Source organism: Jatropha curcas, chromosome 2, assembly GCF_041381405.1.
Source record: "Jatropha curcas cultivar XTBG-Jc1 chromosome 2, XTBG_Jcur_1.0, whole genome shotgun sequence".
NCBI classification, from domain to species: domain Eukaryota; kingdom Viridiplantae; phylum Streptophyta; class Magnoliopsida; order Malpighiales; family Euphorbiaceae; genus Jatropha; species Jatropha curcas.
Window position 1 is genome coordinate 4,553,600 of NC_143152.1, and position 14,060 is coordinate 4,567,659.

Below are 14,060 nucleotides of genomic sequence, written 5' to 3' on the forward strand. Positions count from 1 at the left end.
TATTTGGTGGCTTGCTCTATAATTTTCACTCAGATACACACACGGATGCTTAAGATCAAGGTTGCTCTGATGCCATTTATTGGTTTAGAAGTTCGGAGAATTAAGAAAGAGAAGGAAAATTCTGTAGAGAATTATATGAGTGTGGAGAGAAAAGATCAACCACTACCAAAAACGTATATTAGAGGATGATTAAAATTGTCTCCTTAGTTTAAAAAAAAAAAAAAAGAATCGTCTCCAATACTTTGGAGACAATTTGCATCTTCCCTTGTGAGTGTCCTCTTAACGAGCATACCTTATCTTATAGGAGACGATTTTTAATAAATCGTCCCTTTTTCGTTGGACGATAATTATCTCCAATTTAAGAGTCATACATCATCGCTCTAATTTTAGGCAATAATTATTTTCAAAAGACAATCACATAGAGCACGAAAATTGTATAAAAAAATATGGAAAATATTTATCTCTCTATAGGAGACGACAATCGTACATAAATTTGATAACAATAATTGTCCTTAGTATACAAGAGTTGTACCTCCTAAAGTTAAGGTGATGAGAATATTTTAGTCATTTCCACTCAGATCAATCCATGTCGGTTGGAGTGAGAGTTATAATATATATTAGAGACATTTGTTTCTAAAACATTATAAAAAAATTAATATTTGGAGATGATTTATAATTCATAGAGTCCCTATATATTTTAATTTTTAATTATAATAAGAATTTATTATTGGTTTAGAAGAGCAGAGAATTAAGAAAGAGAAGAAAAATTCTATAGAGAATTATATGAGTGTGAAGAGAAAAAGATCAAATCTTCATTATATAGCATAGAGAACATATTTACACACAACTATAATCTAGAGTTTGTTTACCAAGCCTCCATAAAGCAAGAAGTTTGCCTTCCAAGTAAGCTCCGAGTAAGCTTAAAGTAATATATATGCAGTACATATATATGAGTTGTCAGGGTAGTAAGATGTTGTTTGAGACTTTAATGTGAAATAGGATGGGGACTTTTGTGCATATGAATAACCATGCAAACTCAAGCTTTTGTGTATGGACTAAAAGTGTGGAATGCAAGAGAAAAATAAAGCATATATGGCTTCGAATCCAGGAATCCTCACTGAGTGGCCATGGAGGTCTCTTGGCAGCTTCAAGGTACAATAACTTCTCCATTTCATAGTTAAAACTCAAATTTTTTTCAAATGGTTTTCTGATTAAAAGTTCGTATATGCCTTGGTTGCAGTACTTGATTCTGGGTCCATGGATAGCTCAAAGCATATACTCATTCATAGCAAAAGAGGAAAAAGAGAGAGACATCTTCAACTTTATGATATTCCCAATTTTAATTTTGAGGTTTTTTGCATAGTCAGATTTGGATTTCTTTTTCTCGTTATTTAACTGCCAAAGGCAGGAAAAGAATTGTTGATAAAGACATTGAAGTTGAGCAACTCGAAAGAGAAAGCAACTGGTCAGTTTAACTTGTTGGGAAAAATTACGCAAATCCCCTTTATGAAGGAGCAAAAAGAAAATAATAACACACAATTTGATAACGGAGTTCGGCCAATATTGCCTACGTCTCCGGACTGCCACAGATCTTTTATAGGAGAAAAATAAATATTGTTTACATACACTCACAACACTCTTTCAAGAATATCTTAATTTTTCTTCTTGAATAATCTCTCTATTTTCTCTCACAATTGCTCTCACTCTCTATTTCTTAGTGTTGTACTGAGATGAAGAAAATCCTCTCCTATTTATAGGAGAGGTTTAACGCGTCCACCGAAACTGTAAACGCGTCCACCGAATCCTAACGCGTCCACCGAATCCTAACGCGTCCACCGAAAACAATTTTACTTCTTCCTTTTTATTTCTTCAAACCGTGTGGGTCTCATATGTTGGAGGGACCCACAGTAATACTTTAGCAATCTCCCACTTGAAGACTGATTTTAATCTGTCTTCACACATCAATCATGCGGCAGTCTTCTCTGGTCTGTTATTCTAGCAGGCCAACTGAAGTCGAGCACAACTTCAGTTTGTCAATGGTCACCACCTTTGTTAACATATCTGCCGGATTCTTACTTCCTTGGATCTTCTCTAGTATTAACACATCATCTTCTAATAGAGATCTGATGAGTGATAACGAAGTCCAATATGCTTGGTTCTGGAATGAAATGCTGAATTCTTGCCAAGTGTATTGCACTTTGACTATCACTGTACAAAACATTCTTTTTCTGTTTGAATCCCAACTCAGTTAACAAACCTTGAGCCATATCATCTCTTTGCTGGCTTCTGTCACTTGCGACATATTCAGCTTCTGTTGTGGATAAAGCTACAATCTTCTGTACCTGTGACATCCACTAACAGCTGTAGTACCAACAGTGAAAATATAACCTGTGGTGCTTCTTTCGGTGATCAATGTCGCCTCATAGTCCCTGCATCTACATAACCTGTACTTTTAGTTCTCCTTTACCAAAGTACAAACACTTTTCAGTAGTGCCTCGTAGATACCTCAAAATCCACTTTACCAGCTTCCCAATGAGCTTTCCCTGGATTTGACATATACCTGCTAACAACTCCCACTGCATGGCCAATATCTGGTCTCGTACATACCATTGCATACATCAAACTTCCTATGGCTGAAGCATAAGGAATTTTCGCCATGTCTTTTCTCTCTTCTTCCGTCTGAGGGGACTGTCCTTGGATAGGCGAAAATGGCTAGCCAAGGGTGTGCTGACCGGCTTAGCATTATTCATGTTGATCTTTGCAATACACGATTGATGTAATCCGCCTGAGATAATTGCAACACCTGTTTTTGCTTATCTCTCGTGATTTGCATTCCAAGAATCTTTTTCGCTGGACCTAAGTCCTTCATGTCAAATTCTTTTGACAATTGCTTCTTCAAGTTCTGATATCATCCATATTTGAACCTGCTACTAACATATCATCAACATAAAGCAGTAGAATGATATAACTGGACCTGTATCTTTTGAAGAAGCAACAAGTGGTCGGCATTGCCACTTCTGGAAGCCTTCATTGTGCATGAAACTGTCGAACTTTTTGTACCACTGTCTTGGAGCTTGTTCAAGTCCATACAAGCTCTTCTTGAGTTTGCACACCATATTCCTCTTTTCCTTTTTCTGAGAATCCTTCCGGCTGGTACATGTATATCTCCTTATCCAAGTCTCCGTGAAGAAACGCCGTCTTTACGTCCAACTGCTTCAAGGTAGAGCCCTTCACTGGCAAACAAACTCAACACAGACCTGATAGTATTGAGTTTTACAACCGTGCAAATATGTCGGTGTAGTCAACTCCTTCCTTCTGCTGGAACCCTTTGACTACCAGTCGAGCTTTGTATCTCTTGGAACCATCATGTTCCTCTTTCACGCGATACACCCATTTGTTGTGAAGTGCCTTCTTTCCCACGGGTAACTCAGCTAGTTCCCATGTTTGATTGGAGATTAAAGACTTCATTTCGTCTTCATGGCAAGCTCCCACTTGCTGGCATCTACCGTTTGACATGCTTCCTCAAAGCATTCAGGTTCTCCTCCATCTGTTAATAACAAATAATTCATATATTTTCTGTTAGGCTTTGGAGGACGTTCAGACCTTCTTAATGCTTGTGGAGGAGAAGTTTGTGGGTGTGTTGATCGATTCCTCTAATTGAGGATCTTTAACTAACTCATTCGGCAGACTTTCTGAGATGTCGTCCACCTCTACAACACTGGCCCACTCTGCTCTGAGTCGCTGGCAACTGTGTCATGTCTGTTCTTGTACATCATTCTTTCATTAAGACTACATCTCTCTGCTGGCGGATTACTTTCTTGTTTCTTCATCCCAGAGGTGTATCCAAACTCATCACCCGCCATAGCCGATGAAATGCATTTCTTAGATTTGGGATCAGCTTATTCCTGCCATGATCACCTATATGCACATATGCTACACAACCGAAAACTCGTAAGTGTGGAGAGTTTTACTTCTTTTCCACTCCATACCTCTTCTGGTATTTTGTGCTCCAATGGTACAGATGGACCTCGGTTGATCAAAGTAAGCTGCTGTGTTGACTGCTTCTGCCCAGAACTGCTTTGGTAAGCCTGATTGTACACGTAAGCTTCTGGCTCTTTCTGTCAACGTTCGATTCATGCGCTCAGCTACACCATTATGTTGAGGCGTGCCTGGCACGGTTTCTCTCCATCTTGATTCCATGCTCATAGCAGAACTTCTTGAACCTGGTGTCTTCATATTCACCACCATTGTCGGTTTCTGAGCTTTTAATCTTCCATCCTGTCTCATTTTCAACCATAGCTTTCCAAATTTTGAAAGCATCAAATACTTCTGACTTATATTTTAGAAAGTAAACCCATACTTTCCGAGAGTGATCATCAATAAAAGTCACAAAGTAGTGTTTTCCACCATGGATGAGACAGTAGTTGGTCCCCACACATCAGAGTGAACAAGCTCAAGTTTCTCCTTCTTTGGGGTTCTTCTATTGTCTGAAAGCTGACTCTTTTCTGCTTTCCAAATATGCAGTCTTCACACATGTCAATTTCAATTGACTGAATACCTGGTAGTTTTCCCTGTGAGTGTAGAATCCTCATTCCTTTCATACTCATATGGCCAAGCCTCTGGTGCCATATATTGGGAGTTTCACTGTTTGCTGCAACAGCAATGGAATAGGTTGCTCCTCCTGTGCTGTAAAGAGTACCACTCTTACTTCCACGAGCAACCATCATTGCACCCTTTGTAATCTTCCAATTATCGCCGTGGAAGGTTTATTGTGTAGCCGTCGCTGGCCAACTGACCTACTGAGATTAAGTTCTTTCTCAGGTCAGGAATATGTCTGACATCCTTCAACTCCCATGTAGACCCAGTCAACTTAATCTTCACTACTCCTTTAACCAACAATATTACATGGTTGGTCATTACCAAGGTATACTTTTCCAAAGTTTCCGGGGGCATACCTTTCAAGGAGTTCTTTTGTGAAGTTGCATGGAATGACGCACCGGAGTCTAAAACCCAAGATTCCTGCTTGCTTTCCAAAGAGCATATAAGTGCATCATCTTCTCCTGAGGTGGATGCAACATTTGCCTCTAACTTCCCCTCCTGGTGCTTAGGGTGCATTCTGCACTGATTTTTGTAGTGACCAGTTTTTCCACAATTCCAACATGCAATGGTCTTTGTGCTATTGAAATTGCTAGGATTCTGGATTTGGACCTCCTGTCCTTTGACTTGCCTCGGTAGTTCGATCTACCGCGTCCATTCCCTCTGGTTGAATTTCTTCCTCTTGATTCTGTATGCAAGACTGAAGAAGTTGAAGGTTCACCTGACTCTCTCCGTCGGAATCTCTTCACTAAGAACTAGGTCACGAACATCATCAAATTTTAACTTCTTGCTTCCGGACGAGCTACTCACAGCTGTGACAGTAGCATTCCAACTTTCTGGTAGGGAAGACAAAAGTATCAATGCTCGTACCTCTTCATCAAATTCAATTTCAACTGAACTCAATTGGGTTGTCACTGTATTGAGTTCATTGAGATGTTGGGCCACCGATGCGTTTCCGTCATTCGTAGATTGAATAACCGCCTCATCAAGTGAACTTTATTTGCGGCCAGATGGCTTTTCGTACATATTGGAAAGAGCCGCCATAAGACCCGCGGTGGTCTTTTCTTTTGCTATGTTGAAGGCAACATTACGGGAGAGGGTTAAACGAATAACGCCGAGTGCTTGTCTATCTAGAAGATTCCATCTTCTTCCTTCATAGCCTCTGGCTTCGTTCCTGAGAGAGGTTGGAAAAGACCTTTCTGATACAGATAATCCTCTATCTGCATTTTCCAAAAGCCAAAATCTGCACCGTCGAATTTTTCAATTTTCGACTTTCCTTCATCTGCAGCCATTACTCCCACTCGAGTCTAACTCCGCCTTGATTGTTAGTATACGTGAATAGTGACCGTATACGTAAATAGTAACCGTATACTTAAATAGTACTATGCGTGAATAGTCCTTGGGCTTAACCGTGTCGGACTTAGCAACAGTAACTCTAATAGTACTATTCACCACCAACTTTGCGTTACTGTTTTACTATTCACCACTAAGTCGATTCTGCAACGACTTTCCGAGCGGACAACACCAATAGACTCGTCGTAATTTTCTGATCGTCGTGGTATATTTGTTTTCAGAGTATATCCACGGATCCGGTACCGCTCTGATTAGCGGGACCTGCCGAAACCTTCGGCTCTGATACCAGTTGTTGGGAAAAATTACGCAAAATCCCCTTTATGAAGGAGCAAAAGAAAATAATAACACACAATTTGATAACGGAGTTCGGCCAATATTGCCTACGTCTCCGGACTGCCACAGATCTTTTATAGGAGAAAAATAAATATTGTTTACATACACTCACAACACTCTTTCAAGAATATCTTAATTTTTCTTCTTGAATAATCTCTCTATTTTCTCTCACAATTGCTCTCGCTCTCTCACAATTGCTCTCACTCTCTATTTCTTAGTGTTGTACTGAGATGAAGAAAATCCTCTCCTATTTATAGGAGAGGTTTAACGCGTCCACCGAAACTGTAACGCGTCCACCGAAAACAAATTTTCTTCTTCCTTTTTATTTCTTCAAACCGTGTGGGTCTCATATGTTGGAGGGACCCACAGTAATACTTTAACATAACTGATATATATCATATATAACAGAAACCCATATGAGTTTCGGCTTTGAGGACCTAACCATGTATAAATTCAAATTGTTAATTGGCAGGGACGATCAGATCATACTCCAAGGAATACTATTCTACATTGGGAACAAGGCAATTACAGGGGCTTCTAAATTTCCATTGTGGAGAACAGATGGTGTAGTTATAACAATTTTGCTTCATGCAGGCCCTGTAGAATTCCTTTACTACTGGTTACACAGAGCATTGCATCATCACTTCCTCTATTCTCACTATTACTCTCATCACCATTCTTCTATTGTCACTCAACCCATTACTTGTGAGTACCGAATGGAAATTTTATTATTATTGTTATTATTATTAAAACCATAAATAAAATCTGAACTATTATTAATTTTGGCAGCTGTAATTCATCCATTCGCTGAAGTCATGGCATATTTCATGTTATTTTTAATACCGATATTAGGTGTGATAATCACTGGAAGAGCCTCTTTGGTAGCAACTTTTGGTTATATATTTTACATTGATTTTATGAACAACATGGGACATTGCAACTTTGAGATTTTCCCTAAACGGTTCTTCTCCGTCTTTCCTCCTCTTAAATATCTTGTCTATACACCCTCGTAAGTTTCTTTTCTTCTCTTTTCTTTTCTTTTCTTTTCCTTTCCTTTCTTTCCTTTTCTTTTCTTTTCTTTTAATTGGCAGTAACAGCCATTTTCTTTTTGTATGACAGTTTTCACTCTTTGCATCACACGAAATTCAGGACTAATTACTCCCTTTTCATGCCGTTTTACGACTACATCTACAGTACTATGGACAATTCTCCTGATGCTGTACTATAGGAAAATTTGGACTTTTCCTTTTGAATTGATAGTCCAGGTATTAAAAATGTGAAAGTTTCTATGAAATAATATAATAAGTATGTGGATGCATGTACTAGCTAGGTACATGGATAGCCATTTATTAAATGTTAGTATGTGAAAAATTATGTATTAAATTTTACTTTCTGAACTACAAACTATGGCTCGGTTGGCAATATAAACTTGGCATGAAGAAAGAACTCTCGAGTTCAATCCTCACTGAAAATATATAACTTTAAACTGTGACCTTATTATTATGACAGTAATACTAGAAAACAATGTATGGCATTTTATAAATTATACATATCAGTTTTTATCATTGTTTTTTTTTTTTTTAATTTAACTTCATTATATACTCTTATATTAACTTTTATCTTAATTGATTAAATTCTGCCAATGTATACAAGTGAATAAATTATAAGATATAGAGAATAATGATTGTTATAAAAAATAAATTTCTTCGTACTTTCCATATATATTATTATATTTTCTTCAACAAGACATGTACGAGACTCAAACTGCAATACTTTGTACAGTTCATATTTATGCGCCTTCATTAATCGATAGATTCCGTTTCATTATCACCACTCACTAATTAGTTTCTTACAGGTTTTAAACAGACGCTAAAGTTGATAAAAAAATAATAATAAATTCACAAAATTAAAAATATTGTTCAAAATTAAATCAAATGCCAAAGTCAGAGCTTTATTTAGTCGTTAGTCCTTTTGATGCAATGATATTAGGTGTCCTTACGGCGCTTAAGTGACAATATATAGAAGCTACTAATGACCACATCCGAGTTCACTTTCTAGTGAAATCTAGATGGAGGTCAAAATTGAAAAAGAGAATAAATTCAGTGACACGGTTGGTCTATAAATTGAAAATTTAATTACTAATGTCTTCTTTCAACCAAACATTTGAAATCACTTTTAAGTAATTTTACCAAATATTTAATTACTTTAAATTGGCTCATAACATTAAAAATATATTTTACATCAAATTTATTAATTTCTCAAGGAAAAATATATGCGATGAGTAAATTAATTTATAGAGCGCACTCCAAACTGATTTTTATACAATATTTTATGATTTCTCATTCATCAAAATGATCTCAATAAATTTGTTACCCAAAAAAAAAAAAAAAAAAAAAAAAAAAAGGTAAAACTATAAAGTTAATGAGTTCCACCATCTATGCCAACAAATATGACAGTACTTACAAAATTGAGGGAAGTATATTCTACAGTATGTGCACTTGCAAAGACTCATCTAAGCCTTTCTTGCTGAAACCTGGGAAGTATGGGCTTCTTCAACATGTCTGGTAAGTAGTGAAATCCCATAATGCGAGGCGCTTGAGGCAGCATAATAGGACGTCACGGTGAGTTGCGCAAACTTCGGAAGTGCATAACCTACAATTCACATTTTAACACCAAATTGAACTACCCATAGATCCAAACTCAAGAAACCAAATTGATGCGAAAAAAAAAAAAAAGGGAAGTATACATTGAGCACCATCCACAAATGATGAATTTGTATATTTTTCTACCAGACAAACCCTTATTTCTAGAAGGAACCATCAAGACTCCCTACTCCATCACTCCACAAGATCCACTTGTCATTACAGAATCACATGCCTAGCGTGCAGAATGTTTCACAGCCCCAACCATATTAATCCTACCCAATATAGTTCAAAAAGTTTGCGACTACTGTGAGGAACAATTTTCCAGGCTAATCAAACAAACTACAGCTTTAAGCCCAGTGTGCGAAAGGATGAGCCAATACAGCTCAAATATAATAAACATTCTAAACCACATAGCTCTATCATCTTCAAATTCTTCTTATCCAACTATTGCTATCTGCCATTGGCTATGACATCTAAATTTTACTGCCCACCCCAATCTTTTCCTCTCCTCTCGAGGCAGGGATACCTGCATCTCTTTTTAGTACTGGTCATGTGTCATGCAGCTCATGCCAGAATTTTTACTCACATTGAAAAGAGAAAACAGAAGAGGTAGGAGGAGAAAAGACAGGGTAGTATGGACCTGACTAGACATGAGTCAGGAAGCTATTGTTGTTACTTCCATAAAAGATTGACTAGAGCCACTCAAATTGAAACTTGCACTTTCCAAAACTATCTTATTTCCATGATCAAAATTAAACCTCAACTGGTTCAGTGAAAATATCAAAATGAATGCAATTTTAATTGTTTAACCTCATTCTAATCTGTAGTTTCAGAGAATTTTCAGATTTTATCATATGAGCCCATTAAGCAGAACAGATAAATCTTAATTTTATATCCAAGAAAATATCATATCATGCAGAGTAAACAAGCCTAGCTCAATCAAAAGTCCTAAGAATAGCATATCAAACAAAAACAAAAAGCACGAAAGGACCAAACAACAAAGAATAGTCAGATGAGGGAGTGTGCCTAAGCATGTAGGAGAAAGAGACAAAAACAGGTAGACCAAAGCAGATAACAGTACTCAAACCAGAAAGCACAAAAATCAATTATCAACACCAAAATCCATAAAAAGCAAAAGAACCATAAACACACCAGAAAAGTAGATACAACTTGTGAATCCATGTGATATAGGAGGCCAATAGAGCACTGAACAAGCTAAAATCGATGGTGCTTTTATGAAGGACCAGAAACATATATAGATTGAAGTACAGATTTCATTAAAATCAAAGCCCCTAAGATTTATGGCCTTGACTCTATATGCATTAGGGAAAGGGGTTGAGATCCAAAACTGCCATACAGCCATTTTCGCTGACCAGCTGAAAATCAATTCTGCTGAACCTAACCTGAGACCAACGTAAACTGAATGACCAATAAAATTAACCCAAAACTGATCAAGCCTCAAATGAATCTAAGAAATTTGGGCAGGGTTATTTTTATCTAATCAGTTGGTCACTTTTAGATTTTGAACAGCCCTTCTCTTTTCCGTCTTTAACTCACACTAGTTGCCGTAACAACCCAAATACTTTGATTTCATGTCAAGCTCTCCAGTTAACATGCTTATAATCTATAAGCATATCCACTTAGATATAATTGTAAACCCTTTTGAGCTTGCTCTGCCTTTGTTCATGAACAGAATACAAGAAACCATGACCTACCAGCTTTTTCTGCCTAGCTTAGTGATGAACTCAAACATTAGAGATCAGCTGCCTTTATTCAAAACTAAAACATCATAAAATAAAAAATAAAGAAATAAAAAGAAAAAACTCCCCATTTCAATTACATCTTTGACATTGACAAGTCCATCAACGGGTTTGACCATCCCATACCTTAATAACAAGAAATTTGAGTACCATAAAAGTTTTCTTTACAACACTTCGAAATAAAAAATAAATAAAAAAAGAATGAGAAAAATAATTTTATAGAGAATGTTCAAAAACCACCCCCAACTCAGGATAAATCAAAAGAAGTTCAATAAAGGTAGTGGATATTTTGACTGAAGGGCGCAACTCATAAAACAGAAAGTTCTCAATGTCATTTCCATGTTCAAAGAATGATTATCAGAATGAAAATTTTTACCACATTGTGACTATAAAACTATCTGCTGGAGACTAACTTTAGTCTGAAAAAAAATCACAGAAATGCCAAAAGAAGGGTCTTTTGCAAGGATGTAGTGAATTAAGATCATAGTACAAACATAGCACATGTTTTGAGCCTGGAAATTGTGGCTATACATTGACAGTACCCAAATTGTTGAACTACAACTGCATAATTTCAGCGGCCATTTATGAGATGCTATAGAAGACCAAAGAATTTTTTTTGAAAAAATTAATGTACAGTTCCCACGCTGTTTTTCTGGAAGTAACTGCACCTGTCAGTAAGCAGGGGCCAAAGTTGTTGGCACCTCTCATCAAGGTTCCAAGAGTTTATAATGTGCAAAAGGCCAGAGATTACTCTCAAAGTAAAACTATAAAGTTAATGAGTTCCACCATCTATGCCAACAAATAATATGCCAACAAACTATAAACTATAAAATTTGTGGCATTCAGAATTTTCGAGAGATTTATGGGGACCATTTCTATTCCTTCCGTTCATAGTCATAGTTATTTCTTTAAGCTTTGTTTAGTTGGATGCAATGTAATATAATGTAATCAAAGATGTAATGTAATGAAAAATGTATTGTAATGAACGTAATTAACATTCCATTTACTATATTTGGTCATGTAATTAAAAAAATTTACGAATTGTAATCATCATTCCATTTTATATCTATTTGTAAATATATAATGCAACTAGCACTACTATACCCTATTATTTTAGAAGATTTTATGTATTTAATGTAGTTATAAATGTATAATATAAGTACCCTACTATTTTGAAAAATTGTTCCATTTAATTAGTTACGTTGACTATAGGGAGTAAAACATGTGCCAATATTTTCTAAAAATTAATAATTACGCAACAAAAAATAATTGAATAATATTTTCAATTGGGGATAGAATAAAATTAAATTTTTACACATATTTTTTATTTAAAGATCTATTAGTTATAAATGAATTCAAAATGTGAAATTCATTAAGAAATGAATTCTAGATAGAATTAGAATCCATTTGTAAATGAATTTTCATTTACTTTTATTTTCTAAAATACTCTACTATTTTAGAAAATTGCTTCATAGTGATGCTGCTTATAGAGAGTAAAGCGCTTGCCAATCTTTTATAAAAGCTAGAAATTAGGCCAAGAAAAAAACAATTGAACAATGCTTATAAATTGATGATTGATTAGATCAATATTTTCATACATAATTTTTTTTACTTAAAGTTCTATTTGTGATAAATGAATTCAAAAGGTAGAATTCACTTTCTAATGTATTTTTAGATTTTTTTTCTAGAATTTATTTGAAAATATATTCATGTTTGGAATAAATTCAAAATTGATAATTCATTTGCCTTAATTTTCTAAAATACTATACTATTTTAGAAAATTACTCCATATGATTATCGATATTGACTATAGAGAATAAAGCATGTACTAATGTTTTTTAAAAGCTGGTAATTAGGCAACAAAAAAATTATTAAATAATATTTATCAGTTGAGAGTTGAATGAGACTATATTTTCATATATATTTTTTTACTTCAACTCCATTTATTATAAATAAATTCAAAATGTGGATTTCATTTAAAAATGGATTCTAGATAGGATCAGAATTCATTTATAAATTTAGGTTCGAATCTCCCTCCCGTAATACTCAAAGAAAAAGAGAATGGATTTATAAATGAGTTTTCATGTTTGAAATTAATTTAAAATTGAAAATTCATTCGCTTTTATTTTCTAAAATACTCTACTGTTTTAGAAAATTACTCCATATAATTAGTGATGTTGACTATAAATTGTAAAGCATATGCTAATGCTTTCTAAAAGCTACTAATTAGGCAATAAAAAAAAATTGAACAATACTTATCAATTGGGGATTGAATGAGACTCAATTTTTATACTTATTTTTATTTAAAAATAAATTTGTTAGAATTCACTTAGAATTGAATTTTAGATAGAATTAAAATTCATTTGTAAATAAATGCAAAATTGAAATCTGATTAAAGATCTTTTACAAATAATAATTTGTTATTTACTTTTTTTTTTTTTTTGGAAAATATGATTCATCAACAATAATATCAAGAATTACAAATAAACATATAGACTAGACATAGAACTTTACTAGCTAATAGAGTAAATCAGAATAGGGTTATTTACTGGAAAAGCAAACCAGTTATAGAAAATCCAGAGGAATTATTTACTTTGTTAGTCAGTCAAAATAGGGAGTAATTAATCATCATTAATCTAACCATTTTTTTTTTTATTGATCTCAGTGTTACACTTCTTATTGTTACTTTTGTACATATACTTACTTTGAAACTTAACAATTATAATTAGTGATACATTATAAATGAAATGAAATAAATCTAATTATACGAAGATATAAGAAACTGTAGTTTATTAAATAAACTCAATTCTTTGAAAGTTTAATATGTAGATAAACAAATCAGGACATTTACGAGAATTAAAAAATAAAATTTGATTACATAACAAAGATAAAAACCAAAAAAAACCAAAAAACTTATAATGTAAAGTGACAAGATACAAAAACAAAAACATCAAAATAAGAAAATTTAGGAAAGAATGTTTAAAAAATTTCTTATGCAATAAGATAGCTAATGCCTTGTGCAATAAAATAGCTTTTATAATTTAATTAATATTGTCACACCTTACCCTACTGTAAGACATGGCATGTCGCCCGTAATATAATTAATAAGCACTTAATTCTTATAAATGCTTACTAAGTATACTACAAGGGACTTAATCCTTTTAATTCCTTCATTTTTATATCTTGTAGCAAAATAATTTAGTTATTAAATATATATAACTTCTTTTGGTAGATATTAATCTCAATATAATTTCTTAAACATATTATAAAAAAAAAAACATAAAATAAAATGGTTCCATAACCCATAAGTCCATGGATGATTTAATTACATATTGGAGTCCTGTTCAAATCTTAGATACATAATAGAAATTAA

The 14,060-nt window shown here is 34.3% G+C and overlaps 1 protein-coding gene across 1 annotated transcript; it reads left to right on the forward strand.

Annotated features, from left to right (window-relative positions):
• The first annotated feature begins 1,092 nt into the window (after window positions 1-1,092).
• On the forward strand, window positions 1,093-7,607 carry LOC149498101 (very-long-chain aldehyde decarbonylase CER1-like). The gene is given in 6 exon segments (XM_089718589.1): window positions 1,093-1,152; window positions 1,241-1,351; window positions 1,353-1,465; window positions 6,755-6,987; window positions 7,072-7,291; window positions 7,402-7,607. Coding segments are annotated over 6 exon segments (846 nt in total). The 3' UTR covers window positions 7,511-7,607.
• The last annotated feature ends 6,453 nt before the right edge of the window (window positions 7,608-14,060 follow it).